This window comes from Papio anubis, chromosome 11 (assembly GCF_008728515.1).
Source record: "Papio anubis isolate 15944 chromosome 11, Panubis1.0, whole genome shotgun sequence".
NCBI lineage: Eukaryota > Metazoa > Chordata > Mammalia > Primates > Cercopithecidae > Papio > Papio anubis.
The window spans coordinates 522777-544102 of NC_044986.1; the positions used below are offsets into that span (position 1 = coordinate 522777).

Consider the following 21326-nt stretch of genomic DNA (forward strand, 5'->3'; position numbering starts at 1 on the left):
CCCTGTCATACCTCCCCTGCTCCCTTTCAGAGCTGCTCGGCCTCGGAGACAATGAGGGATGTCCTGCTTGCAGCCACGGCCAACACCAGCAGCTCACAGTTGGCGGCCCTGCTGCAGCTACAGCACCGGCTCCGGTGCCAGGACAGGACCACCACCAGCCTGGGTGCCAGTGTGGAGCAGAGGCTGGCTGCCGTGTCCAAGGTAAGCGGGCAGGGATGACACTGAACCTGCCCCCGGCTCTGGAGCTCTGTGGACAGACACCACAGCCACACAGTCCCACGCCTGAGCGAGGGCAGCCTTGCTCACCCCCCAGCTCATAAGCCATCCCTCCCCGTGCCCCCAGCCATGTGCGCCTGGGTCGCCCAGCCTCTCCAAGCCTCAGTGTCCTCCTGGCCCTTGTGGGGGTAGTAACGGCCCACCTGGTGGGTGCGGTGAGGTTGGCGAGGTCACAACTACAAACGCACAGCCAGGCCTGCAGCCAAGAGCTGACCAACAGACGGGCCAGCAGTGCCCTGAGGGCCTCATGTGGATCGGAGCTGCATGTTCCCTGCCTCTGTTTAAGGAAATATTTTACACCTTGGTCCGGTCTGAGGGTTTAATCTTGAGAAACATTTCTGTAGAGCAGGATAGCTAATGGCACCTTTTATTTGGATTAGCAGGTGCGAATGGCAGTATTTAAAGAAAAAAGACTTGATGACATTTCTTGAATTGTGGGAAAGAGACAAGTGTGGCCTGATGGGGCCCCTCCCTCCTTTGGCTGCGTGGCTGCCTCCCTGGTCCTCTCGCTGGGGTGGACCTGACCAAATATCCCCTTGTCCAGGGCTGTTTGGCAGACAGTGTTTTGCTGGTGAGGGTGGGATGGGGGCAGCATCCGCCACTGGGTGGCAGGAGCACCCCTGCCATTGTGGCATCCAGAGATGTCTGCAGACATCGCCAGTGGGAACAACACAGCCCCAGGTGAGAACCAGTGACTCAACCCAGAGGTTGAAACCTGGAAAGCTGCCGTCCTTCTGAAGCTGAGAGGATGGAGGGCGGAGGTAAGAGGCCTGCAGGCCCAGCCCAGGCCCAAGGACAGGAGAAGGTGGCACAGGCTGGCCCTGTGTCTGGAGGAAGACGCTGATGCACATGGCCCTGCCGGAGCTGAGCTGGGTCCAGGAGGGTGTGCATGGCAAGCAGGAATGAAAATGGGCTAAGCCGGGCGTTAGGGGCGCCTGTGGTCTGAGCTGGGCATGCGGGGGGCGCCTGTGGTCCAAGCTGGGCATGTGGGCGGCACTTGTGGTCTAAGCTGGGTGCAGGGGTGCGTGCCTGTGGTCTAAACTGGGCATGGGGGCATGCACCTATAGTCCCAGCTACTCAGGAGGCTGAGGCGGGAGAATCACTTGAGCCCAGGAGTTCGAGGCTGCAGTGAGCCATGATAGTGCCTGTGAATAGCCACTGACGCCCAGTCTGACCAACATAGTGAGACCCCATCTAAAAAAAAATGGGCTGCCCCAGGCAGCACTTACTGGACAGGTGAGGAGTGAGCTGCCAGGCTGGCACCAGAGCACCTGCTGTGGGTAAGCTGGGCATGGGAGTCATGGCTCTTCCTCCCCCATGGCTGCAGACCAGGCAGAGCTCACCCCATAGGAGCTTTGGGGACCAAGGACACCAGTGTGTATGCAGGACTGTGTGCAGGGCCAGGAGCTGGCCTGGGGCTTGGCACGTGGGAGCCGTCAGTCACCATGATGGGGGTCACCACTCCTCAGGCCCTGCTGTTGCAGGAATTCTCATGGAAAAGCTGCACCGACTCTCAGCCAGGCACAGACTCATTGCAGTCTGGCTGGGGAACGTCACAGGCCACAGCAGGCCCACTGGAGCATCCTCGGGAAAGGCCGGTGAATGGTGGAGCCTCATATTTGTAAAGTTATCAGCCATGGAAGCAATGAGAACTTGCTAAACTAAAATTTTTGCACTGAGAGCATCTGCTGCAGTGAGTCAACCCTCACTCTCCATCCCGGGGCCACTGGGCGATTCGGAGATTGGCTGGGACTGGTGTCAACAGAGGCTCTGCGAGGAGGAGAAGGAGCAAGCCTGGAGCCAGGAGGGGAGAGGTCACTGTGCTGCGGCTAGGAGCAGCCCCATGGCGCCCTGGGACCACCCACCGAGACCAGAGCCCCACGGCGCCCTGGGAACACCCAAGACCAGAGCCCCACGGCGCCCTGGGAACACCCACCGAGACCAGTGCCTTACAGCGCCTTGGGACCGCCCACTGAGACCAGAGCCTTACAGCGCCCTGGGAACACCCACCAAGACCAGAGCCCCACGGCACCCTGGGAACGCCCACCGAGACCAGAGCCTTACAGCGCCCTGGGAACACCCACCGAGACCAGAGCCCTGCGGCGCCCTGGGAACGCCCACCGAGACCAGAGCCTTACAGCGCCCTGGGAACACCCACCGAGACCAGAGCCCCACGGCACCCTGGGAACGCCCACTGAGAGCAGAGCCCCACGGCACCCTGGGAACACCCACCAGGAGCAGCCCCAGGGCACCGTGGGAACGCCCACCAGGTCCTGGGCCTTAGGGTTGTTCCCTGGAAGCTTCTGGAAGGCAGTGAAATCAGCTGTGGTCTTGTGGTGCCTGGAGAGGATGCAGCCTCCAGGACATAGTGTCCCCTGCAGCATCCCATATGTGCTCTCCTAAATGAAGGGCTCAATTTGGGGGTTTCAGGGAAAAGTGAATGCAGCCCAAGGTTGAATCTGTGACTGAGAAACGGACTGAAGAAAAGACCCCATCTGAGGGGAAAATTGGAAAAGACAAAGCAAGGGTGCTATGATTTGAACGTTTGTCCCCCTTGAACCTCGTGTTGAAACAATGCTCAAGGTGGCAGTATTGAGAGGTGGGGCTTGTACGAGGTAACTGGGTCATGAGGGTTCATGAATGGATCAGCCCGTTTGCTGACTAATAAGTTAATGGATTATGGTTATCACGGGAGTGGGCTGATGTCTTTATGAGAAGAGGAAAAGACCTGGGCTAACACAGCCCCCTCACCGTGTGGCATCCTGGGCCACCTCGGGACTCTTCAGAGACCCCACCTGCAAGAAGGTCCTCATCAGATGCAGCCCTTTGACCTTGGACTTCTCAGCCTCCAGAATTGTAAGAAATAGTCTCCTTTTCTTCATAAATTATTCAGTTTCAGATATTCTGTTATAAACAAATGGAAATGGACTAAGAAAATTGGTACCAGGAGTGGGGTGGTTGACAATAATGAATATTTGAACATATGGAAGCAGCTTTGGAACTGAGTAATAAGCAGAGGCTGAAAGCATTTGGAGGACAAGGCTTTTAAAAACCCGGTATGTCTGTAAATGGATCATTGAGGGTGATTCTGGTGAGGGTCTGCCTGGAAGACAAAATGACAAGGGAAAGTTTGGAACTCTTTAGAGATCCGTTAAGTGGTCATGACCAGGACGCTGATGGAAATATGGACCGGAAAGGCCATTCTGATGAGATTTCAGATGGAACTGCGGAGCAAGGTATTAAAACCTAGAATAAAGACCAGCTTCGTCATAAATTAGCAAAGACCTTGGCTGAACTGTCCATGTGGAACAGCTTTGTCAAAGGCTGAACTTGAGAGTGGTGAACAAGGGTATCTGGTAGAATAAATATCCAAGCAGCAAATAATTAGGCTGCTTCATGGCTACTTCCAGCCACTACACTGAGCTGCAAAAGGGAAAAAATAACTCGGAGATGGAATTTATCATCAGAAGAAAAGCAAGTGGAAGGATCTGGAAGCTCTTAGCCTGGCCACGTAAAGAGTGAAAGGTGTGCCCAGGAGAGGAGCCAAGGCTCTGACCATTCACCAGAAGTCCATACAGAGAGAAGGGGCTGGTGCTGTTCTTCAAGGCAGGGGAAGAAACACCCAGAAGACATTTCAGAGATCTTCAAGGCTGCCCTGCCGTTGCCAGCCTGGAGGCCACGGAGGGCAGAACTGTTCTGGCGGATGGGCCAGAGGTGCCCTCCACAGGCTCCCTGCCCCGGGCCTGCTGAGGACCGTGCTCCCTAAATTCCAGCGCAGCTGTCCACGGCAGCCCCAGCGGTGGCTCAGGCAGCTCCAGTGCAGATAGACCCACAGCTCAAGATGTGGACATAGCATTGGCCATGGCCACGTGGCACTGATTCTGCAAGCTTGCAGAGAGCAAGATGGAGACTTGGCAGCCTCCATCCAGATTTCAAAGGATGCCATTGAAAGTCTGGGGGCCCGGGCAGAGACTCGTCCCAGGGATGGAGCCACCACAGAGGGCCCAGCAGAACAAAGCCTAGTGCAGCCACGGGAACAGGACCCCCACCAGGACCCCAGAGCTGTGGAGTCACTGGCAGCTCGGGAAGCTTCAGGCACCAGACTCCAACCTGGAAGAGCAGCCGTGTGGGCTGCACCCAGCAAAGCCGTCGGGGAGGCCCAACCCCCAGCCCATGTGTCCGGAGGCAGCAGGTGCTGTTGGAAGAGTCCATTCCCTGAATTTAGGGTCACGTCAGCCCTGTGGGGTGGGGGCTTGCTTGGAGCCTCCACTACTCTCTTTTTGCCTGTTCCCCTGTTTTCAAGTGGGAACATCTCAACCGGTTCCACTGCTGTATGTCGGAAGTAGAGAACTTGTTTTGATTTCACAGGCTCATAGATAAGACTCTGATTTTTGAGTTGCTGCTGGAACAAGTTAAGACTTTGGGAGCATGGGTTTTGTAGGAATGTATTTGTACATGATAAGGACATGAGTCTTGGGGGCAGAATGCTATGGTTTGAATGTTCCCTCCAAAACTCATGAATGGGTCGATCTAATTAATGGTTTTAGATTCAGGGGTTATCCTGGGAGCGGGACTGGTGACTTTATAACAAGAGGAGGAGAGACCTGAGCTGGCACACTCAGCCCCTCGCCATGGGATGCCGTACACCGCCCTGGACTCTGTGGCATCCCCACCTGGAAGAAGGCCCTCACCAGACGTGGCTGAAAGCAACCGTTGCTGGGCCACACACAGCCACAGCAGAGATCCCCAGTACCGAGGTCACTCAGAGCGTGTTTTCCAACCTCGGTGACGTAAAGTGGGAAATCAGTAACAAAAATGGACCTGTGAGAAACACGGGCGCCTTGAAATTAAACAGTTACTTATGATGATCAAATTAGTCAAGGAAGAAGTCACAGTGGAATTCAGAAAACACTTTAAACTGACTTAGATTTAAACTGACTTAGTGAATGGAAATACTACAAATAAAAATTTACGCGACTTAGTTCAAACAGGTTACAGGAAAAATACAGCCTTGAATACAAGAAGAAAGCCAGAAAAAACCTTGATTTAAGCTTTGATTTCGAGAAGCTGGACAACAACAATAAATTACATCTAAGAAAAATGAAAGAGGACAAATCAATACAGCACAAGAAACAGCGAAGTCAAAACCAGCAAAGGAAATCCAAGGCACAAGTTGGTTCCAAAGAGAAGACAATGAAATGGAGAAATCCCTGCTCAAGAAAAAAAGGGAAAAGGCGAGTTTCCAATGTGAGCAAGAAAAAGACCCATCACTGAGATGATGCAGGTGTTGAGAGTTCACACAGAATGTCCTTTACAGCCTTACTCCAATACAGGCGACAAGGGACCCAAACGGACCAAGTCCTCAAAAAAGCACAGCTCAGCAAAGCCGACAGAAGCGTAGAAAATCCAAATGATTCAATGTCTGTCAAATAAATCGAATCTTTTATTTAAAATGTTGCACAAAGAAAACCCAGACCCCACTGGCTTCACCAGTAAATTCTTCCAAAAACTGAAAGAAGAAATAACCACTTTGAAAACTCATAGAAATAAAGCAAAAAACTTCCTCTTTTACTAAGAGGCTAGGTGAACATTGACACTGGAAACTTAGCAGGGACACTACAAGAAAGGAAAAGCTCTCTCATCACTATTACACAAAAATCCTAACAGAATACAGCAAATAAAATCCAGCAGTTGTAAAGGACGCACGTCGGTGCCAAGTGGTTGTGTTCCGTGGGGTTCAATATCATTGGGCACGTTAACAGAAGGAAAAGGGGACAAATCGTAAGATCGCCTTGACAGGTGCAAAAAAGGTATCTTTCATAATCCAACATCCACTCATTATTTTTAAAATTGAGATAGAAGCAAATGTCCCTAATCCAATGAAGAATCTCTCTACAGCCCTAGTATGCATCGTATTTAATGGTACAACGTTGAAAAGTTTTCCGCAAGAGTGGAAATGTGCGCCCGATCGGCGCTTGTATTGAATATAGTACAAAATGATTAGAAAAAGAAAGAAAATGCAGAAAGACTGAAAAGAAAATACAGAACCAAGAGACTGAAGAACTCGGGTGCTGTTCCTGAGTGCGGGCCAAGAGGCTCCGCGCTGTGAAGCCACCCGTTCTCTGTGGCCGAGGGTTCACGGAGCCTCTTCCTCCCCCGGTGAGGTCTTAGCCTGGTTCCCCTGAGCTATTAGCAACATAGTTTTCCACAGAGATGGCCTGGCAGGTGGCCCAGGGCTGTGTCCCTTGTGGGGACCTGGGGCTGCGCCACTCGCCTGTGGCCACGGGAGACACAGGGTAGGAGCCGTACAGGGGAAAAATGACAAATCAGACCGCGGGCTAAAATTCAGAAGTTCTGTTCATCAAAAATGCCCTGCCGAGAGTCGAGGGGCAGCCACAGAGAATGAGAAGACCTTGACACTAGGTTGCCTGACACATGTGCGTCCCACGTGAGGGAGGGTGTGGGTCCCTTTTAAATAAGAAAAGGAGACACTGATAGAAGATGGCATGAAGTTGGAATCTCACAAAAGTAGGATTCGTGTGGCCAATAAACGATTTTAATGGTGCTCAAGTTCATTAGTCAGGGAAATGCAAAATTGAAGCCGGACGCAGATAACCAGACACCAACCAGATTGGCTCCCGTGGAAAAGAAGGACATGGCCGTGGAGATGAGACGGGGAAGGGGGCAGCTGAGGCTCCTTGGGCCTCATGCCCGCCCCTGGGCGCAGCAGCCCGGGCAGAGTTCTGGCGGAATCGCTGTAGCTGACGCTGCGCGTCCACACCTGACTCCGCGCCCGGTGGAAATGCTTCGCTGGGGTCCCCAGAGAGCAGCATCGCTCATGACCCCCAACGACAGGAAGCCACCCAGATGCCCTCGGCCACAGAAGGGATGAAGAAGCTGTGGCGTTCCCACCTGCGGTGTCTGCGGCGAGGAGGGTCAGCCCCACGCTCCACCTGGGTGAAGCCCACAGCGCAAGCCAGAGGCCCGGCAGAAAAGCCCGCCTGAGCTGCTAGAATCTGCTGTGGTCCCCTTGTGGGGAGGAGGGCCACTGGCCAGCAATGTCCTGTCTCTTTGCCTGGCCACAGGGTGTGCCCACTGCAAAAGTCCATCAAGCTTTTCACGCATGGGCTTTTACACCACTTTCTGTATATTCTACTTTGATAATAAGTTTTGTAAACACTGCTTTGTTTGTGCAAACTTGAAGCTATGACTCAGAACCACAAGCCTCACAGCTCGACAGGGGGAGGGCTGCCCTTGCGGAGAGGCCCAGGCCTCCAGGAGCCCTCTGGCTGGCCCTCAGGGGCAGTGGTGGCCGCCTGCTGCTGGTGGTGAGGAGCCTGAACCGCGTGCCCGGTCTGGTATTAGACAGACTCACAGTCCACAGGAGGGGATGGGCTAGAGACGCCACCTGCACCGCCTGACCACAGCCGACTGGCATCCCTGGGCCAGGAAGAGAGGGCCCTCCCCGGGGGAGTGTGGGGGCACAGCTCTGAGTCTGCGCTGTGTACGCGTATGTGTCCATGTGTGTCCGTGCCTGTATGCGTGAGTGTGTGCGTCTGTGTACATGTGCGTGTCTGTGTCCGTGCATGTCTGTGCGTCTAGGTGCGTGTACACTTGCGTCTGTGTGTGTCTGTGCATGTCTGTGTGTGTGTGTCTGTGCACGGGTGTGTGTGTGTCCATGCCTGTCTGCATGAGTGTGCGTCTGTGCACACGTGTGTCTGCATGCATCCATGTGTCTGCACATGTATGTCTCCATGTGTGGTGCGGAGGACACAGGAGGAAAGATGGAGGGAAAGGCACCACTCACGGAGGAGGCGCTGGAGAATTTTCCATTTGTTATTTTGGGTTTGGCGAACATGCACTTCGCGTCATGCAAATCAGGTTTCTAAACATTAACAACCGGAGGGAAATGACATTTTGGGGCCGCCGGTGACTCGTGCGTGCCTCTGCTGCCCCCTGGTGCCATCCCCGAGTCACTCCCAGCAGGGCCCCCCGAACCCCGAAGGCCCCAGCCCGGGGCAGGAAAGGCACAAAGCCCCGCTCTGGCTCTGCCGCGAGGTCTCCTGGAAACGAGGGAACAGCACAGCGACGTCCCTGCGTCCTAAATGCGTCCCCTGATAGCCGTTTTTCACCACTCAGGCTTGGCAAAATCTCTGCGTCACTGAACAGCACTTTAACCTCTTGAATGAGATGCCTCCTACCTTTCGGGTCCTCTTTCTGCACCTCTCACGGGACAGGTAAAGTTAACGCTCGTTCCTGTTGAGGTCGTCCCCAGCCCGCTGAGAGGCCTCAGGGAGGCAGAGACCCAGCCGTGGGCTGCCCACACCTCAGCCCCACCCCAGGGAGGCCTGGGACTCCAGCCGGTCCTGAGAAGGTGCCGGACAGACACCAGCTACCAATGACACAGGGCGGGGGCGGTCCAGGGGCGCGGCACACCCCCTCCTGCGACCTGTCTCCCGTACAGGGCCTTTGTGTCTGGTCTGGGCGTCCTGACCTGAAGGTCACTGTGACAGCGGAGTGGAGAGGATGGCTGCCCTCTCCTGCTCCCACTGGCCTGCAGCCAGCCAGCGGTGCCTCTGGCAGTGACCACAGAAGTCACTGGCTGTGGCCAGTTGCCCGGTGCATGACCCAGCCTGTTCTCAGTCCAGGTCCTGACTGGCCATGCACACCCAGCTGTGCCCCTGGAGGCACACACGGGGAGGGCCCTGCTGGGGGTGCGTGGTCTGCAGAGTGGGCCTCACTGGGCTCCTCTGAGATCACTGGAGCTGGGCTGTGAGGTGTGTCTCCATCGTGGCTTGCCTGCGACCCTGGCCCGCGTCCTGCCAGCAGGTCCTGTCTATACGGTGCTGCCTATGAGAAACCCAAGTTCATTACTGCAGCCAAAGGAAAGGTGCAGCCGGTGGGAGGTGAGCAGGGCGGGCAGTGGGGAGGAGGAGCAGGAGGTGAGCAGGGCTGCGAGCAGGGGTGGGGAGCAGGGGTGAGAGGTGGCGCGGAGCAGGGATGGGAGAGGGGGAAGGGGAGTGGGGCAGGAGGGGAGCATGGGGGAGGGGAACGGTGGGGGAGGGGAGGTGGGCAGGAGGGAAGCGGAGGGGGGAGGGGAGCGGAGGGGGGAGGGGAGCATGGGGGCGGGATGGGAGCAGGGGCGGGACCAGGGGCAGGAGCAGGGGCGGGAGCAGCGCTGATGCCCACTGCGCCGCAGAGCTCCCTGCACAAGGGCGCTTTCCTTTCAGAAACTGAAGGCCCACCAGGGAGCCCCTGGGGTCCCGGAGGCGTGGCCTCTCCCCGCCCTCCACCCACAGGGATGGAGGGGTCTGTAGAGCCTGTGACATTCTGGAAACAGATGTACACGGGGCGTGTGCTTCCCTGGGGCCCAGGAGGCCCATCCGCTGGCTGCACAATGATGCAGCAGCCGCTCCACAGCGTGCGGCCAGGGGACCCCACACGGCGGGAGGGACTTCCATCCATGCAGCCTTTCTTGCGAGACAGCAGCCCTTTTCCCATTGCCCACCATGCACGGTCCAGCTGCCGTCCTCAGGCCTGGGCAGCAACAGAGGGTGTGTCCACGTTCCCGCAGGCTTCTGCAAGGTGATGCGTCTGGCCATGAGTCCCACCGCCTTCTCCCACCTGCTGGCCTGTGCCCAGCAGTTCCGGAAGCAGACCCAGGCCCAGGTTTACAGCGAGGACATGGCCCTGAACGCAGGCTCGGTGAGGCCCTCCAGACTCCAAGCCACCCTTCCAGGACCCTCTGCCCCCATCCCTGAGAGCCAGGACCCCAGCGAGGTGGGGCGAGGGGCGGGGCGCTAGGCCAGGCTGCTGAAGGGCTTGGGCCATCCCGACACCCAGGCACTGCCCAACTCCCAGGCCAAGTTCCATGTCGGGGAAGAACTCACTCCTTGGACTCCTTGGCCATGCCTGATCCCTGAAGTGCAGACAAAGGGGAGGGACCCTCTGTGGTGCGGGCAGAGGAGACGGGTGGGGGCTGGGGTCTCAGGGTGACCCTCCAGAGGATGCGCCAGGTGCTGTGGGGCTCTCATTACCAAGCCGGGCGCCCTTGTCCACCACGCTGTTCGCAGAAGGGGCAGGAGCTCGGCCTTTCCGCAGGGGCCTGGCCCTCGTGGGGTCTGGGCCATGCGCCCTCTTTGCTATGGGGACCTCTTGTTTGGGTTGAGTAGGAGCCAGAAGGCCTCCAGGTGGAAGAGAAGGAGTGCCCTGTGCAGAGGCTCAGCAGCATCCTGGGGCCCCTGGAGGAGCTTCTGCAGCCGCTCTTCCCCCTGCTCAGCCTGTCCGAGGCCAGGTACCAGGGATGACGTTGCCGCCGGCTCCCCACCACACTCATGCATGGACACGTGTGTCCAGTGCCGTGGGCAACCACGTGTGCTTGCTGTGCCTTCTCGGCCACCTTTGTTCCAGACTCCGCGCCGCCCGCCTGCTCCCAGGAAGCAGTTCTTCCTGGATCTGCCTCCATTCCTGCCTGGAGGAGAACTGCCCACTGCCCACTCCCCACGGCCCCTCCAGCCCCCGGCCCAAGCGTGGGGTGGGATGGCAAGCACCTCTGAGGGACCGCCCGGGCTCCTTTGATTTGAGGTGGGAAGGAAGGCAGAGGGGACAGATACCTGGCACCGTTTAGCTCGGCTGGTGGATCAGAGATGATCCCGAAATCCTGTGGCTCATCCCGGCCCCACCTCAGTGGGACCATCCCAGAAGTGAGCGTGGGGATTCGTGGCGCTGCTGCCTTAGAGTGAAACAGGCTAGGGAGGGGTCGCCTATATTCCAAGCGTTTGTTATCTGTCTGTTTTCGAATATATAACCTGACTTTCAGAGTGCAGATGCCCGTGGTCGTTGCTGATTCAGGGAAGTCGAAGGGCAAAGACAAGGAGAGGAAAATGTCCACAGGACAACACAGTGAGTGGGGCGGGCGCGGCCACTCAGCGCGGGGAGCTGGTCCCGCCAGGAGAGGTGGGGTCGGGATCCACCCACCCATCCAGGAACGCCAAGGGGGGTCAGGAGCCCAGGAGCCCCACAAGCCCTGCAGCCCCTCCCTCTGAGGCCTCCCTGCGCATGGGGTCCCTGGAAGGTTCTGTGCACAGCCACGGACTGGGTCGGAGGGTCCGTGCCTCTCCGGATAGGAGGCTCCGGGTAGGAGGCTCTGTGCCAAGCCCCCTGAGAGCACCACGGAACCCAGCACAGCTCCCTCGCGAGGTGGATTGGCAGCCCCGCCACACCACGCGTGCTTGCTAACAAAACGAATCGTGTGGAGGGACAGGCGTGATGGGAGGCGGTTCCTCATCCCGTTCTGGGGCATCTGGAGGAGAAGGTGGCGTGGAGTCAAGGCGGGCTGCCAGCCTTGCGGCCCCGTGGGAGGGGTCCCGTCTTCAGGAGCTGATCTCCCTGCACGGCTGTTTCCCAGACACAGTCCAGCCCGAGGTTGTGGATAAGATCATCCTGGTCGCAGACAGACCTCTCCTGGAGCTGCCACTGGAAGGCCTCTCTGTGTTTGATGAAGGGACAATTTCCTCTGTGTCACGAGAATTTTCTCTTCAGATGTTGTGGAATCGCCTCCATAAAGAAGAGCCAGGTAGGGACTGCCCTTAGCCGCCTTATGTCTAATTTTAAAAGGGAAATATTTATTTTTCAGATGAAACAATGTTAGCTCCTATCAAAAAATAACCATCAAATGTTGCAACATTTTTCTAGGCATTTATTCACTCAAAGATATTTACAGAATATAAACACTCTGGGCAACATGGCGAGAGTGCATCTCTACAAGAAATTTTAAAATTAGCCGGGCATGGTGGCGTGTACCTGTGGTCCCAGCCACTCAGGAGGCTGGGAGCTGAGATGGCACCACTGCACTGCAGCCTGGGCAACAGAGTGAGGCCTTGTCAAAAATAAAATATGTATGTATATATATAAACACTCAAAACTATTTATAAAATACCTGCTATGTGCCAGTATCCTGGTGCCAACACACAGGGAAGACAAACTTAATGCCATTCTTGCCCCCACAAACATCTGTTCAAAGGAGGAGACCAGATGTGTAGTGAACAGCCAGCCTCTCCGTTAATCACTCAGACTGTGGAGAGCAATGAGGGAGAGCGCGGATCAGACTGTGGAGAGCAATGAGGGAGAGCGCGGAAGGCCCTGGCCTCGGCTGGGATTCGGGGGTGACCGCATTCTGTGACTGAGTGCTGGCTGTGCAGACGTGCCCGGTTTGTGAAACTTCCCCAAGCCCTACACTTGTGGTATGTGCAGTTTTCTGCATGTATGTGGCACTTCAATATCAAAATTAAAAATAAATAGATTGGACTTTTGCTTCCATCTCAGATGAAGTAACAAGGACCAGATTTGTCCTTCCAGCTGAGACAACTGTAAACCAGAAAAAAACACATGAAATGAGGGTTTCAAACACTGACCGGCCCGTCGCGCAGGACGGGGATCCTTGAAAGAGGGGTTGGCTGGTGAGTGCCACGGTGGCCCCCCGCCCCCCGGCTCTTACTCTCTGGGGAGTTTCCAGGTCACAACATTGTTGGGGGGGGCGGGAAGAGCCCAGGGGTCTCCCCAAGTTGAGGACAGGCAGTTTGGAGTCTGGGGAAACCGACAGCTGCAACGTGCAGGGCGGGACGCCCGGAAGGAGAGAGCTGCAAGGAACGGCCACTCCGAGATCTGCAGAGCCCTCGGCAGGAAGACGGCCGCCGCCTGTGTGCGAGGCCAGGGAAAGAGACAGCTCTGAAAACAGTGAAAAGACGGATAAACACTTAAAACTCCTTTATTTTCAAAATCTCTTTAAAATGTTTTTGAGCAAAAAGTTTAGAGCAAAGGAAAATAATAATGGTTTGGGGTTTTATAACCTAAATGTGAAATAAATAACAGCACCAAAGATGAGAGGGAGGGATGGAAGCAAAGTACGTAAAGGCTCCATCCTCTAGAGAAAGTGGTATAATATTACTTGAAGATAGACTGTGATAAAGTTATAAACTATACATCCTCAAGTAATCAATAAAAACAAAACAACAAGAAAAACAAACAACCCCCCCGAGTTTACAGCAAATACGTAATGAAGAAGATGAAATGGAATCATAAGCAGCCCCTTAATCCAAAAAACACAGAAAAAAAGGGAAGAGAGAACAGATAGGAAAAATAAAAAAGAAATAGCAAGATAGTATATTTCAACCCAACCATATCCATAATCACATTAAGTGTCTAAACACCCCCAACTAAAAGAAAAAGATCATCTGATTAAATGAAAATTCAGCATTCATAATACGCTTCCTCCAAGAAACCCACTTTAAATGAAAAGAAAATGGTGAGTTAAAAAGAAAGGATGGAAAAACCGTATCTCTTAGTATCCAAAGAAGGTTGGCATGGTGAGATTAAATCAGAAAAAGGTGGAGTTCATTCTGGGAGTGTGACCAGAGCTACAGCGGGCGGTTCCGTAAAGAGGAGGCGGCTAATTCATGAAGAGGGCGTGAAACCAAAATGTCTGTACATTGATTAACATCGCGGCAAAATACACGAGACAAAACCCACAGAGCCACAGAACACACAAGCCGCACGCAGGGATGGCTGGGGGGGTCAACGTCCCTTTCTCAGCAGTCATGGAGCAAATATGCATCGAATCAGTCGGGTGTGGAGGATTAAACATGCCAGGCAGCCTCATCTCACGGACGTTTATGTGACATTCCCCCCATGGCAGAAGAATGTACACTTTTTTCACACACACACACGGAACATTTGATGAGATGTACGCTAAGTTGAGCATAAAACAAGCCACAAAAATATTAAAGGGTCCAAATTACCCACAGTAGGTTCTCTGACCACAGTGGAGTTAAATTAGAACTTAATAACAGAAATCATGCCTGGAAAACCCCAAACACTTGGAAACTAAACATACTTCTTAAATACCCGTGGATAAAAGAAGACATTAAAAGGGAAATTCAGAAAATATTGTGTTGTGAATGAAGACAAAAACAGTTTATCATTACTTGTGGATGCTGCTGATGCGCAAGAAGGGATTTACAGAACTAAGCATGTATATTAGAAAGAAAAAAGGCCACAGAGCAATGACCGCTATTTCTATCTTCAAAAATTAGGAAAAGAAGAACAAATTTAACACAAACATTATCAAGGTTGATTAACATAAGAACAGAAATCTATGACACAGGAAACAGAAACACAAACCAAAAGCAAGTTCTTTGAGAAAAATCAATAAAATTAATACACCTCTAGTCAGGTCAGGCGGATCAGGAAAAGACAGAGACACAAATTATCAATATCAAAAATGATAGAGGGAGCATCACTACAGAGTCAAGAGAAGATAAAAAATAAATAATGAATAAAGCCGTGTCAATAAATTTAACAACTTACATGAAATGGACAAGTTCCTCGAAAGACCCAAGCTTCCACACTCACTCTAGAAGAAAGGGATGGCCTGGATAGGCCCGTATCTATTAAGGTAATAGTTTAGTTTAAAATCTTCCCACAAAGGAAAAACCTCGACACCCAGAGGATGTCTACACACATCCTCCCACAGCAATTAAAGAGGAGAGACGCTACTTCCCAGCTGATTTTCTGAGGCTGGCATTATCCGGACACAAACCCAGAGAAACACATTAGGAGATTTTAAAAAAAGGACCAATATGCCTCATGAATATAGATGCTAATAACATTCTTAACAAAATGTTAGGAAATGGAGCAAAACGAGACGTTACAAGGATTTATATTATGTCCACGTGGATTTTAACCCAGTAATACAAGGGTCATCCAGTATTTGAAAAATCAGCCAATGTGATTCACCATATCCATAAGCTAAAAAATAAGGACTATCCGATGATTGCAATAGATGCAGAAAAGCATTTGACAAAACCCAACATCCACTCCGAATACGAGCTCTTAGAAAACGAGGAGGGGAAGACAGCTTCCTCCGGCTGGCAAAGGACATCCGCAGAACAGCTGTCCCTGAGTGTCGCAGGTCGGCAGGAGGCTGAGGCCGTCCCCCAAGGCCAGCAGCCAGGCAGGGCCACCCACTGCAGTGTCAGCACCGTGCTGGAGAGGAAAAGCATCTAGATAGTTCTTCTCTGCGGGTGGTCTCATCATCTGTGTAGAAAGTGTGATCTAGTGAGTGATTTTGGCAAGGTTGAAGGATACAAAAGTCAAGGTACAAAAACCAATTGCATTTCTATATAACTATCAGAAATTAAAACTTAAAACACTACCATTGACAATAGCTTCCAAGCCGGGAAATACTTAGGGATACATTTGACAAAAGGTGCAAGACTTTGTACACTCATACTATAAAACATTGCTGAGAGAGATTAAAGAACTAAACAAATGGAGAGAAGCATCAGGCTCTTAGGTGAGAAGGCCCAGTATTGCCAAGGTGTCAACTTGTCCTGAAGTAATCTGTAGATTCCACACAACTCTAGTTAAAATCTCCACAGGTTTTTTTTTGTTTTGTTTTGTGGAATTTAACAAGTTTATTCTAAAAGTTATATAAAAATGTAAAGGACCTAAAGTAGCCAAAATAGGAGGGCACATGCCACCTGATGTCAGGAGCCCATCACACGGGCGCAGTGTTGACACAGTGGAGCACAGACACGACGGCAGCCGTGTAGACCCGTGGGACGGGGTGGGGAACCAGAAGCGCACCACAGGGGCACAGCCGGGTGGTGGCTGGAAAGGGATGACGATGCTGAGCGGAGGAAGGGCATCTCCCTGAGTGGCTGCAGTCCCTGGGCGTTTGCAAAACAAAACACAACAAAAACGAGGCCGCACACCACGCATGAAAATCAACTCAAAATGGATCCGAGACCAAAGACGCTCACATTTCTAGCAGAAAACACTGAAGAAAATCTGTATGACTTTCAGCAAATTTAAGAATTTCCACTCTTTGAAGGATATTGTTAAGAAAATGAAAAGTTACACTAAGACTGGAAGAATCTGATAATAGTAACAAATTTAGACTATATAAAGAACTCTCAAAACTGAATAAGAAAAAAACAACCCTATAAAAGATTTGAACAGATACTTCACCAGAAAAGATTTAGATAGCAAACAAAGTACGATGGAAAGATGGAAAGATGGAAAGATGCCTGACATCATTAATTATCAAGGAAATGCAAATGGAAACCACAGTGAAATACCCCTGCACGCCTATTAGAATGGGCGAAACTCACAAGGTTGACCAGAGGACGTGCTGGCGAGGGTGTGGAACCGGAACCCTCGTTCTTGGCTGGGGGGAATGGTGAATGCTGGAGCCACTTTGGAAGACGGTTTGGCAGTTTCTTAACAAGTTAAACGCAGGCCTGTTGTATGCCGCAGTCATTCCACTCGTAGGTATTTACCAAAGAGATAAGGAGACACACGTCCACAGAAACTCATACAAATGTTTACGGCAGCATTATCTGCAATGGCCTAAACCGGGAAACCACAGAAAGGTCCATCATCCACGTGACAGACGCCTGGACACCCAGTGAGCAGATGAGCACATCAGGGTGTGGCCACGTGGTGGGGTCCTGCCTGCCAATGAGGGTCGACCGTCGGTGCCCGGGACAGCATAGACGGGGCTCAGAAGGATTACACCGAGGGGTGACCGTCGGTGCCTGGGACAGCGTAGATGGGGCTCAGATGGATTACGCCGAGGGGGGACCGTCGGTGCCTGGGACAGCGTAGACGGGGCTCAGAAGGATTACGCCGAGGGGGGACCGTCGGTGCCTGGGACAGCGTAGATGGGGCTCAGAGGGATTACGCCGAGGGGTGACCGTCGGTGCCTGGGACAGCATAGACAGGGCTCACTCGGAAGGATTACGCCGAGGGAAAGAGGCCGGATCCAGGGAGTGCCCGGGCATGGTTTCGTTTTTACAAAAGCCTGGGAAATACAAACTAACGTACAAGTCAGAAGGCAGGTACGTGGCTTCCTGGGGGTGGGGGCTGGGGCTGCGGGAGAAGTTGGGGGAGGGTCGCGGGTGCGGGAGGGAAGGTCGCAGGCGTTTGGGGAAGATCCCGGGGCTGGGTGTGCCGTGGCCTCTGCTGTGGCCGTGACTCATAGGCGTGCACCGTCCAGTCCTGTCACACTGCTCACTTTCAGTGCAGGCAGCTCACTGTGGTCAGCTGAACCTGAGCAATCTAAAATTGGACTCTGTACTCTGGTACTTTGACCCTTCCCGTGACCCCAAGCCCTTGTGGAGTCTCCTGCTTGTGAGTGGAATTTTTTTACATGAAATACAGAAAGAGCAAATTTGCATCGGGGTCACAGAAGCTTGCACAAGGGCCCAGGCACAAAGTGGATCTTTGAAGGAGGCGGTCCAAGGACGGAAGCCCCCAAGGATGGAGGCCCCCACAGGTGCTGTGTTCCAGGGAGGCTCCTCCAGGCCTGCCACAGCAGCCGGCGTGGCAGCTTATAGCTGGTCTCCATCTGATTCTGGCCCACCGGGTGCCCTGTCTGTCTGCAGGCCACTGTCAGCCCCTTCTCGGAACTCTGGCTCGCCCCTCTGGCCACCCTCCTGCCTTCACCACGTGGACGACGTGTCTGCCCTTTGTGGACGTGTCTGCCCTTCGTGGATGTGTCTGCCCTTCGTGGCAGGAGGGCGGCTCCATGGCCCGGGACTGGGTGGGGCTCAGGCTGTGGAGAGGGTGAGCGTGCCGGGTGGAGAAGCAGGGAGGCCGGAGCTGGAGTCGGTTGGCACAGACACGAGGCTCACGGAGGTGTCGGAAACCATTTTTGATAGTGAAGTGTGTCACGTCTCTAGAAAAATGCCCAAATGGAGCACCAGGCAGGAGGCAGGACCTGCTCCCACCCGAGAGTCACCCCTGCTTCCCCAGCCCAGCTCGCCACCCACAGCGCCCACCCTCCTGACTGTACTGCAAAGGCAGGGCCTTTTACAACCTCACCTCCAACATCGGCACCCCAAAATCCTGCAGCCTGGGGTGCCTGTTCTTAAACTCTGCAAATGGCATCTGAAGGCACACACTGCGTCCAGCTCCTGCCTGGCTCCGTGGCTGGTCTCTGTGGCTCCAGCTCCTACCTGGCTCCGTGGCTGGTCTCTGTGGCTCCAGCTCCTGCCTGGCTCCGTGGCTGGTCTCTGTGGCTCCAGCTCCTGCCTGGCTCCGTGGCTGGTCTCTGTGGCCAGCCATGTTCCACCCTGCACAATTTATCTGCCCCCTGTTACTAGACACCCCATCCGTCTGCATGTCCTGGCGTGCAGGGGTGCAGTCCTTTCAGAGCACCACCACCAGCCATTTGTAGAAGAGCCTGTTTAGATCTGTGATCCTGTGGGGTTATCTGGGTTTTGTTCTTTGAGGTTTGTTGGATTTTCCTGGTATACTTTGGATATAATTTTTATTGTTTGTGTCAATGACAAATGTCTTCTCTGTACCTGGTCCTTTCACTCTCTTGAATGTGTCTTTTGATGAACAAAATATTTTAATGTTATTATAATCTAATTTATCAATCTTTTTCTTAATAGCTGGTGCTTTAAGATGTGGCATTTATGGGCATTTACAAATATTAATTCTTCCAATCAAAGAACACAGGATATCTTCCCATTTATTTATGTCTCCTTCAACTTCTTTCATCAGTGTCTTACAGTTTCCAAGGCACAGATCTCTCACTTCATAGTTGAATTTATTCCTAAGTATTTTATTCTTTCTGATGCTATTAGAAATAGGGTGGTTTTCCGCCAGGCGCAGTGGCTCAAGCCTGTAATCCCAGCGCTTTGGGAGGCCGAGATGGGCGGATCACAAGGTCAGGAGATCGAGACCATCCTGGCTAACACGGTGAAACCCCGTCTCTACTAAAAAAATACAAAAAATTAGCCGGGTGTGGTGGCGGGCGCCTGTAGTCCCAGCTACTCGGGAGGCTGAGGCAGGAGAATGGCGTGAACCCGGGAGGCGGAGCTTGCAGTGAGCTGAGATCCAGCCACTGCACTCCAGCCTGGGCGACAAAGCGAGACTCCCTCTCAAAAAAAAAAAAAAAAAAAAAAAAAAAAAAGAAAAAGAAAAAGAAATAAGGTGGTTTTCTTAATTTCTTAATCAGATAGTTCATTGGTAATATATATAAATACTGATTTTTGTATGTTGACTTTGTATCTTGCAACTTTACTTAATTTATTAGTTCTAACAGTTTTCTGGTAGAGTCTTTGAGGTCTTGTATATATAAGAGCTTGTTATCTACAAACAGATAATTTCACATCTTTTTTTCTGATGTGTGTCCTGTCATTTCTCTTTCTTTTTTAAATTTTTTTAAAATTTCTTTTTGAGATGGAGTCTCGCCCTGTTGCCCAGGCTGGAGTGCAGTGGCGCGATCTCAGCTCACTGCAACCTCCGCCTCCTGAGTTCAAGCAATTCTCCTGCCTCAGCCTCCCAAGTAGCTGGGATTACAGGTGCACGCCACCATACCCAGCTAATGTTTGTAATTTTAGTAGAGATGGGGTTTCACCATGTTGGTCAGGCTGGTCTCAAACTCCTGACCTCAGGTGATCCACCCACCTCAGCCTCCCAAAGTGTTGGGATTACAGGCATGAACCACCACGCCTGGCCTGTTATTTCTCTTTCTTTCCTGACTGCTGCAGCGGGGACTTCCAGCGCTGTTTAAACAGAAGTGTCAAGAGTGGGCTTCCTTGCCTTGTTTCTGATCTGAGGTGAAAGCTTTGTGCTTTTCACTGTTAGCTGTGGTTTGTCATTAGGTGTGTTTGGGATTTTTAAATCTTTCTTCACCTCATGATCATGAAAATATTCTCCAAAGACATCCTCTAAATGCATTTCTCGTTTCCACCTTTCACGTTTCCACCTCTAACTGCCATCTGAGATGGACTCTGTGGAGCGGGAGGTGGAGTTTAAGGTTTTCTTCTCTGAGGGGATCCAGCTGTCTGTGCATCGCTTATTGAAACATCCTTCCCTTCCCCACTGCCCGGTGCAGCCACCACCGTCGTGGAAGGGGCAGAACAGGAAAGCAGCAGCCGGACTAGACACTCTCACAACAGTGTGGCACGGGCCGCCCAGGGGTGCCCACGGCCCAGCCCCGGTGCCTGTGAGCCTGTGACGTCGCATGGTCCTGGGGCTTTGCAGATACGATTCCAGACTTGAGGTGGGAGACGATCCTGCGGATATGGGAGGGCCCAGGTGATGACAAAGCCCTCACACGAGAGAAGCAGGAAGGCCAGAGAAAGAGCTTGGGGGCTGCGCTGCCGATGGTGAGGATGGAGAGCGTGGCCGGGAGCCAGGAACGGATTCTCCCCGGGAGCCTCCAGGAAGAGGGTGGCCGGGCTGGTGCGCCATTGTGAGCCGGTGAACCCCATTCGGACCTCCGCTTCCCAGAACCATCAGACAGGAAGCGGTGCCACGTTTAGCCCCCGTTTTGTAGTAATTGGTTAACGGCAGCCACAGAAACTAACAGAACCCTCACCACAGAGTAACTGAAAATCGGGCTGCCGGTGATCTAAGTCTTTTTGAAATGCATTACCCAGCGGCCACAAAAGGAAAAGATAAGCTGAGCCTTAAGTGTCCTCAGCCGCGAACCGCTGAGTCTGGGGCGCCGCCAGGTGTGGCCACACCGCGTGGTAAAACGCTAAGGGCACCACCAGAGAGCTGGTGTGCAAACTCCCAAAGAATAGAGAAGGAAGAATGAATGAGGAAGACGAATGGGCCAGTAACCTCAATCAAGGCATCCAACAGCCAGTAATGGAGAAACACGTAGAAAACCAGGACAAATAAAAATAAAACAGTAAGATGGTAGAAGTTGGCCAATTTATGTCGTATATCAGAAAAAGTAAATTGGCCAACCCTGCTAACGAGACGATGGGAGATAAGAGGATGCAGCTGCATGCCCTTTGCAGGAGCACACCCATCGCAAGTGACCCCCACGTGATAAACCAAGAGAAGCGAAAATGAGTAAATATTTAAGAGTAACCCGGAGGGCTGGTGTCTGACTCTCAAGGGAAACAGACTTCAGAGCCAGGCATTATTAGGGACATGGACACCGTGAGAATCGAAGGTCCACCTCCTCAGAGACATGAAATAGCCTCCAAATACAAGAAGCAATAAAAAGTAGAAACTGC

At 52.8% G+C, this 21326-nt stretch overlaps 1 protein-coding gene across 2 annotated transcripts in view; it reads left to right on the forward strand.

Annotated features, from left to right (window-relative positions):
• The window catches only part of CFAP46 (cilia and flagella associated protein 46), a 119997-nt gene that overhangs the window by 89676 nt on the left and 8995 nt on the right, over window positions 1-21326 (forward strand). For both annotated transcript variants that reach the window (XM_031651966.1, XM_021943888.2), the window contains 7 exons: window positions 31-201; window positions 8416-8513; window positions 9106-9182; window positions 9851-9981; window positions 10449-10570; window positions 11096-11178; window positions 11684-11851. In XM_031651966.1, coding sequence (XP_031507826.1) covers window positions 31-201; window positions 8416-8513; window positions 9106-9182; window positions 9851-9981; window positions 10449-10570; window positions 11096-11178; window positions 11684-11851 — 850 coding nt within the window. The remainder of the gene's footprint in view (window positions 1-30; window positions 202-8415; window positions 8514-9105; window positions 9183-9850; window positions 9982-10448; window positions 10571-11095; window positions 11179-11683; window positions 11852-21326) is intronic.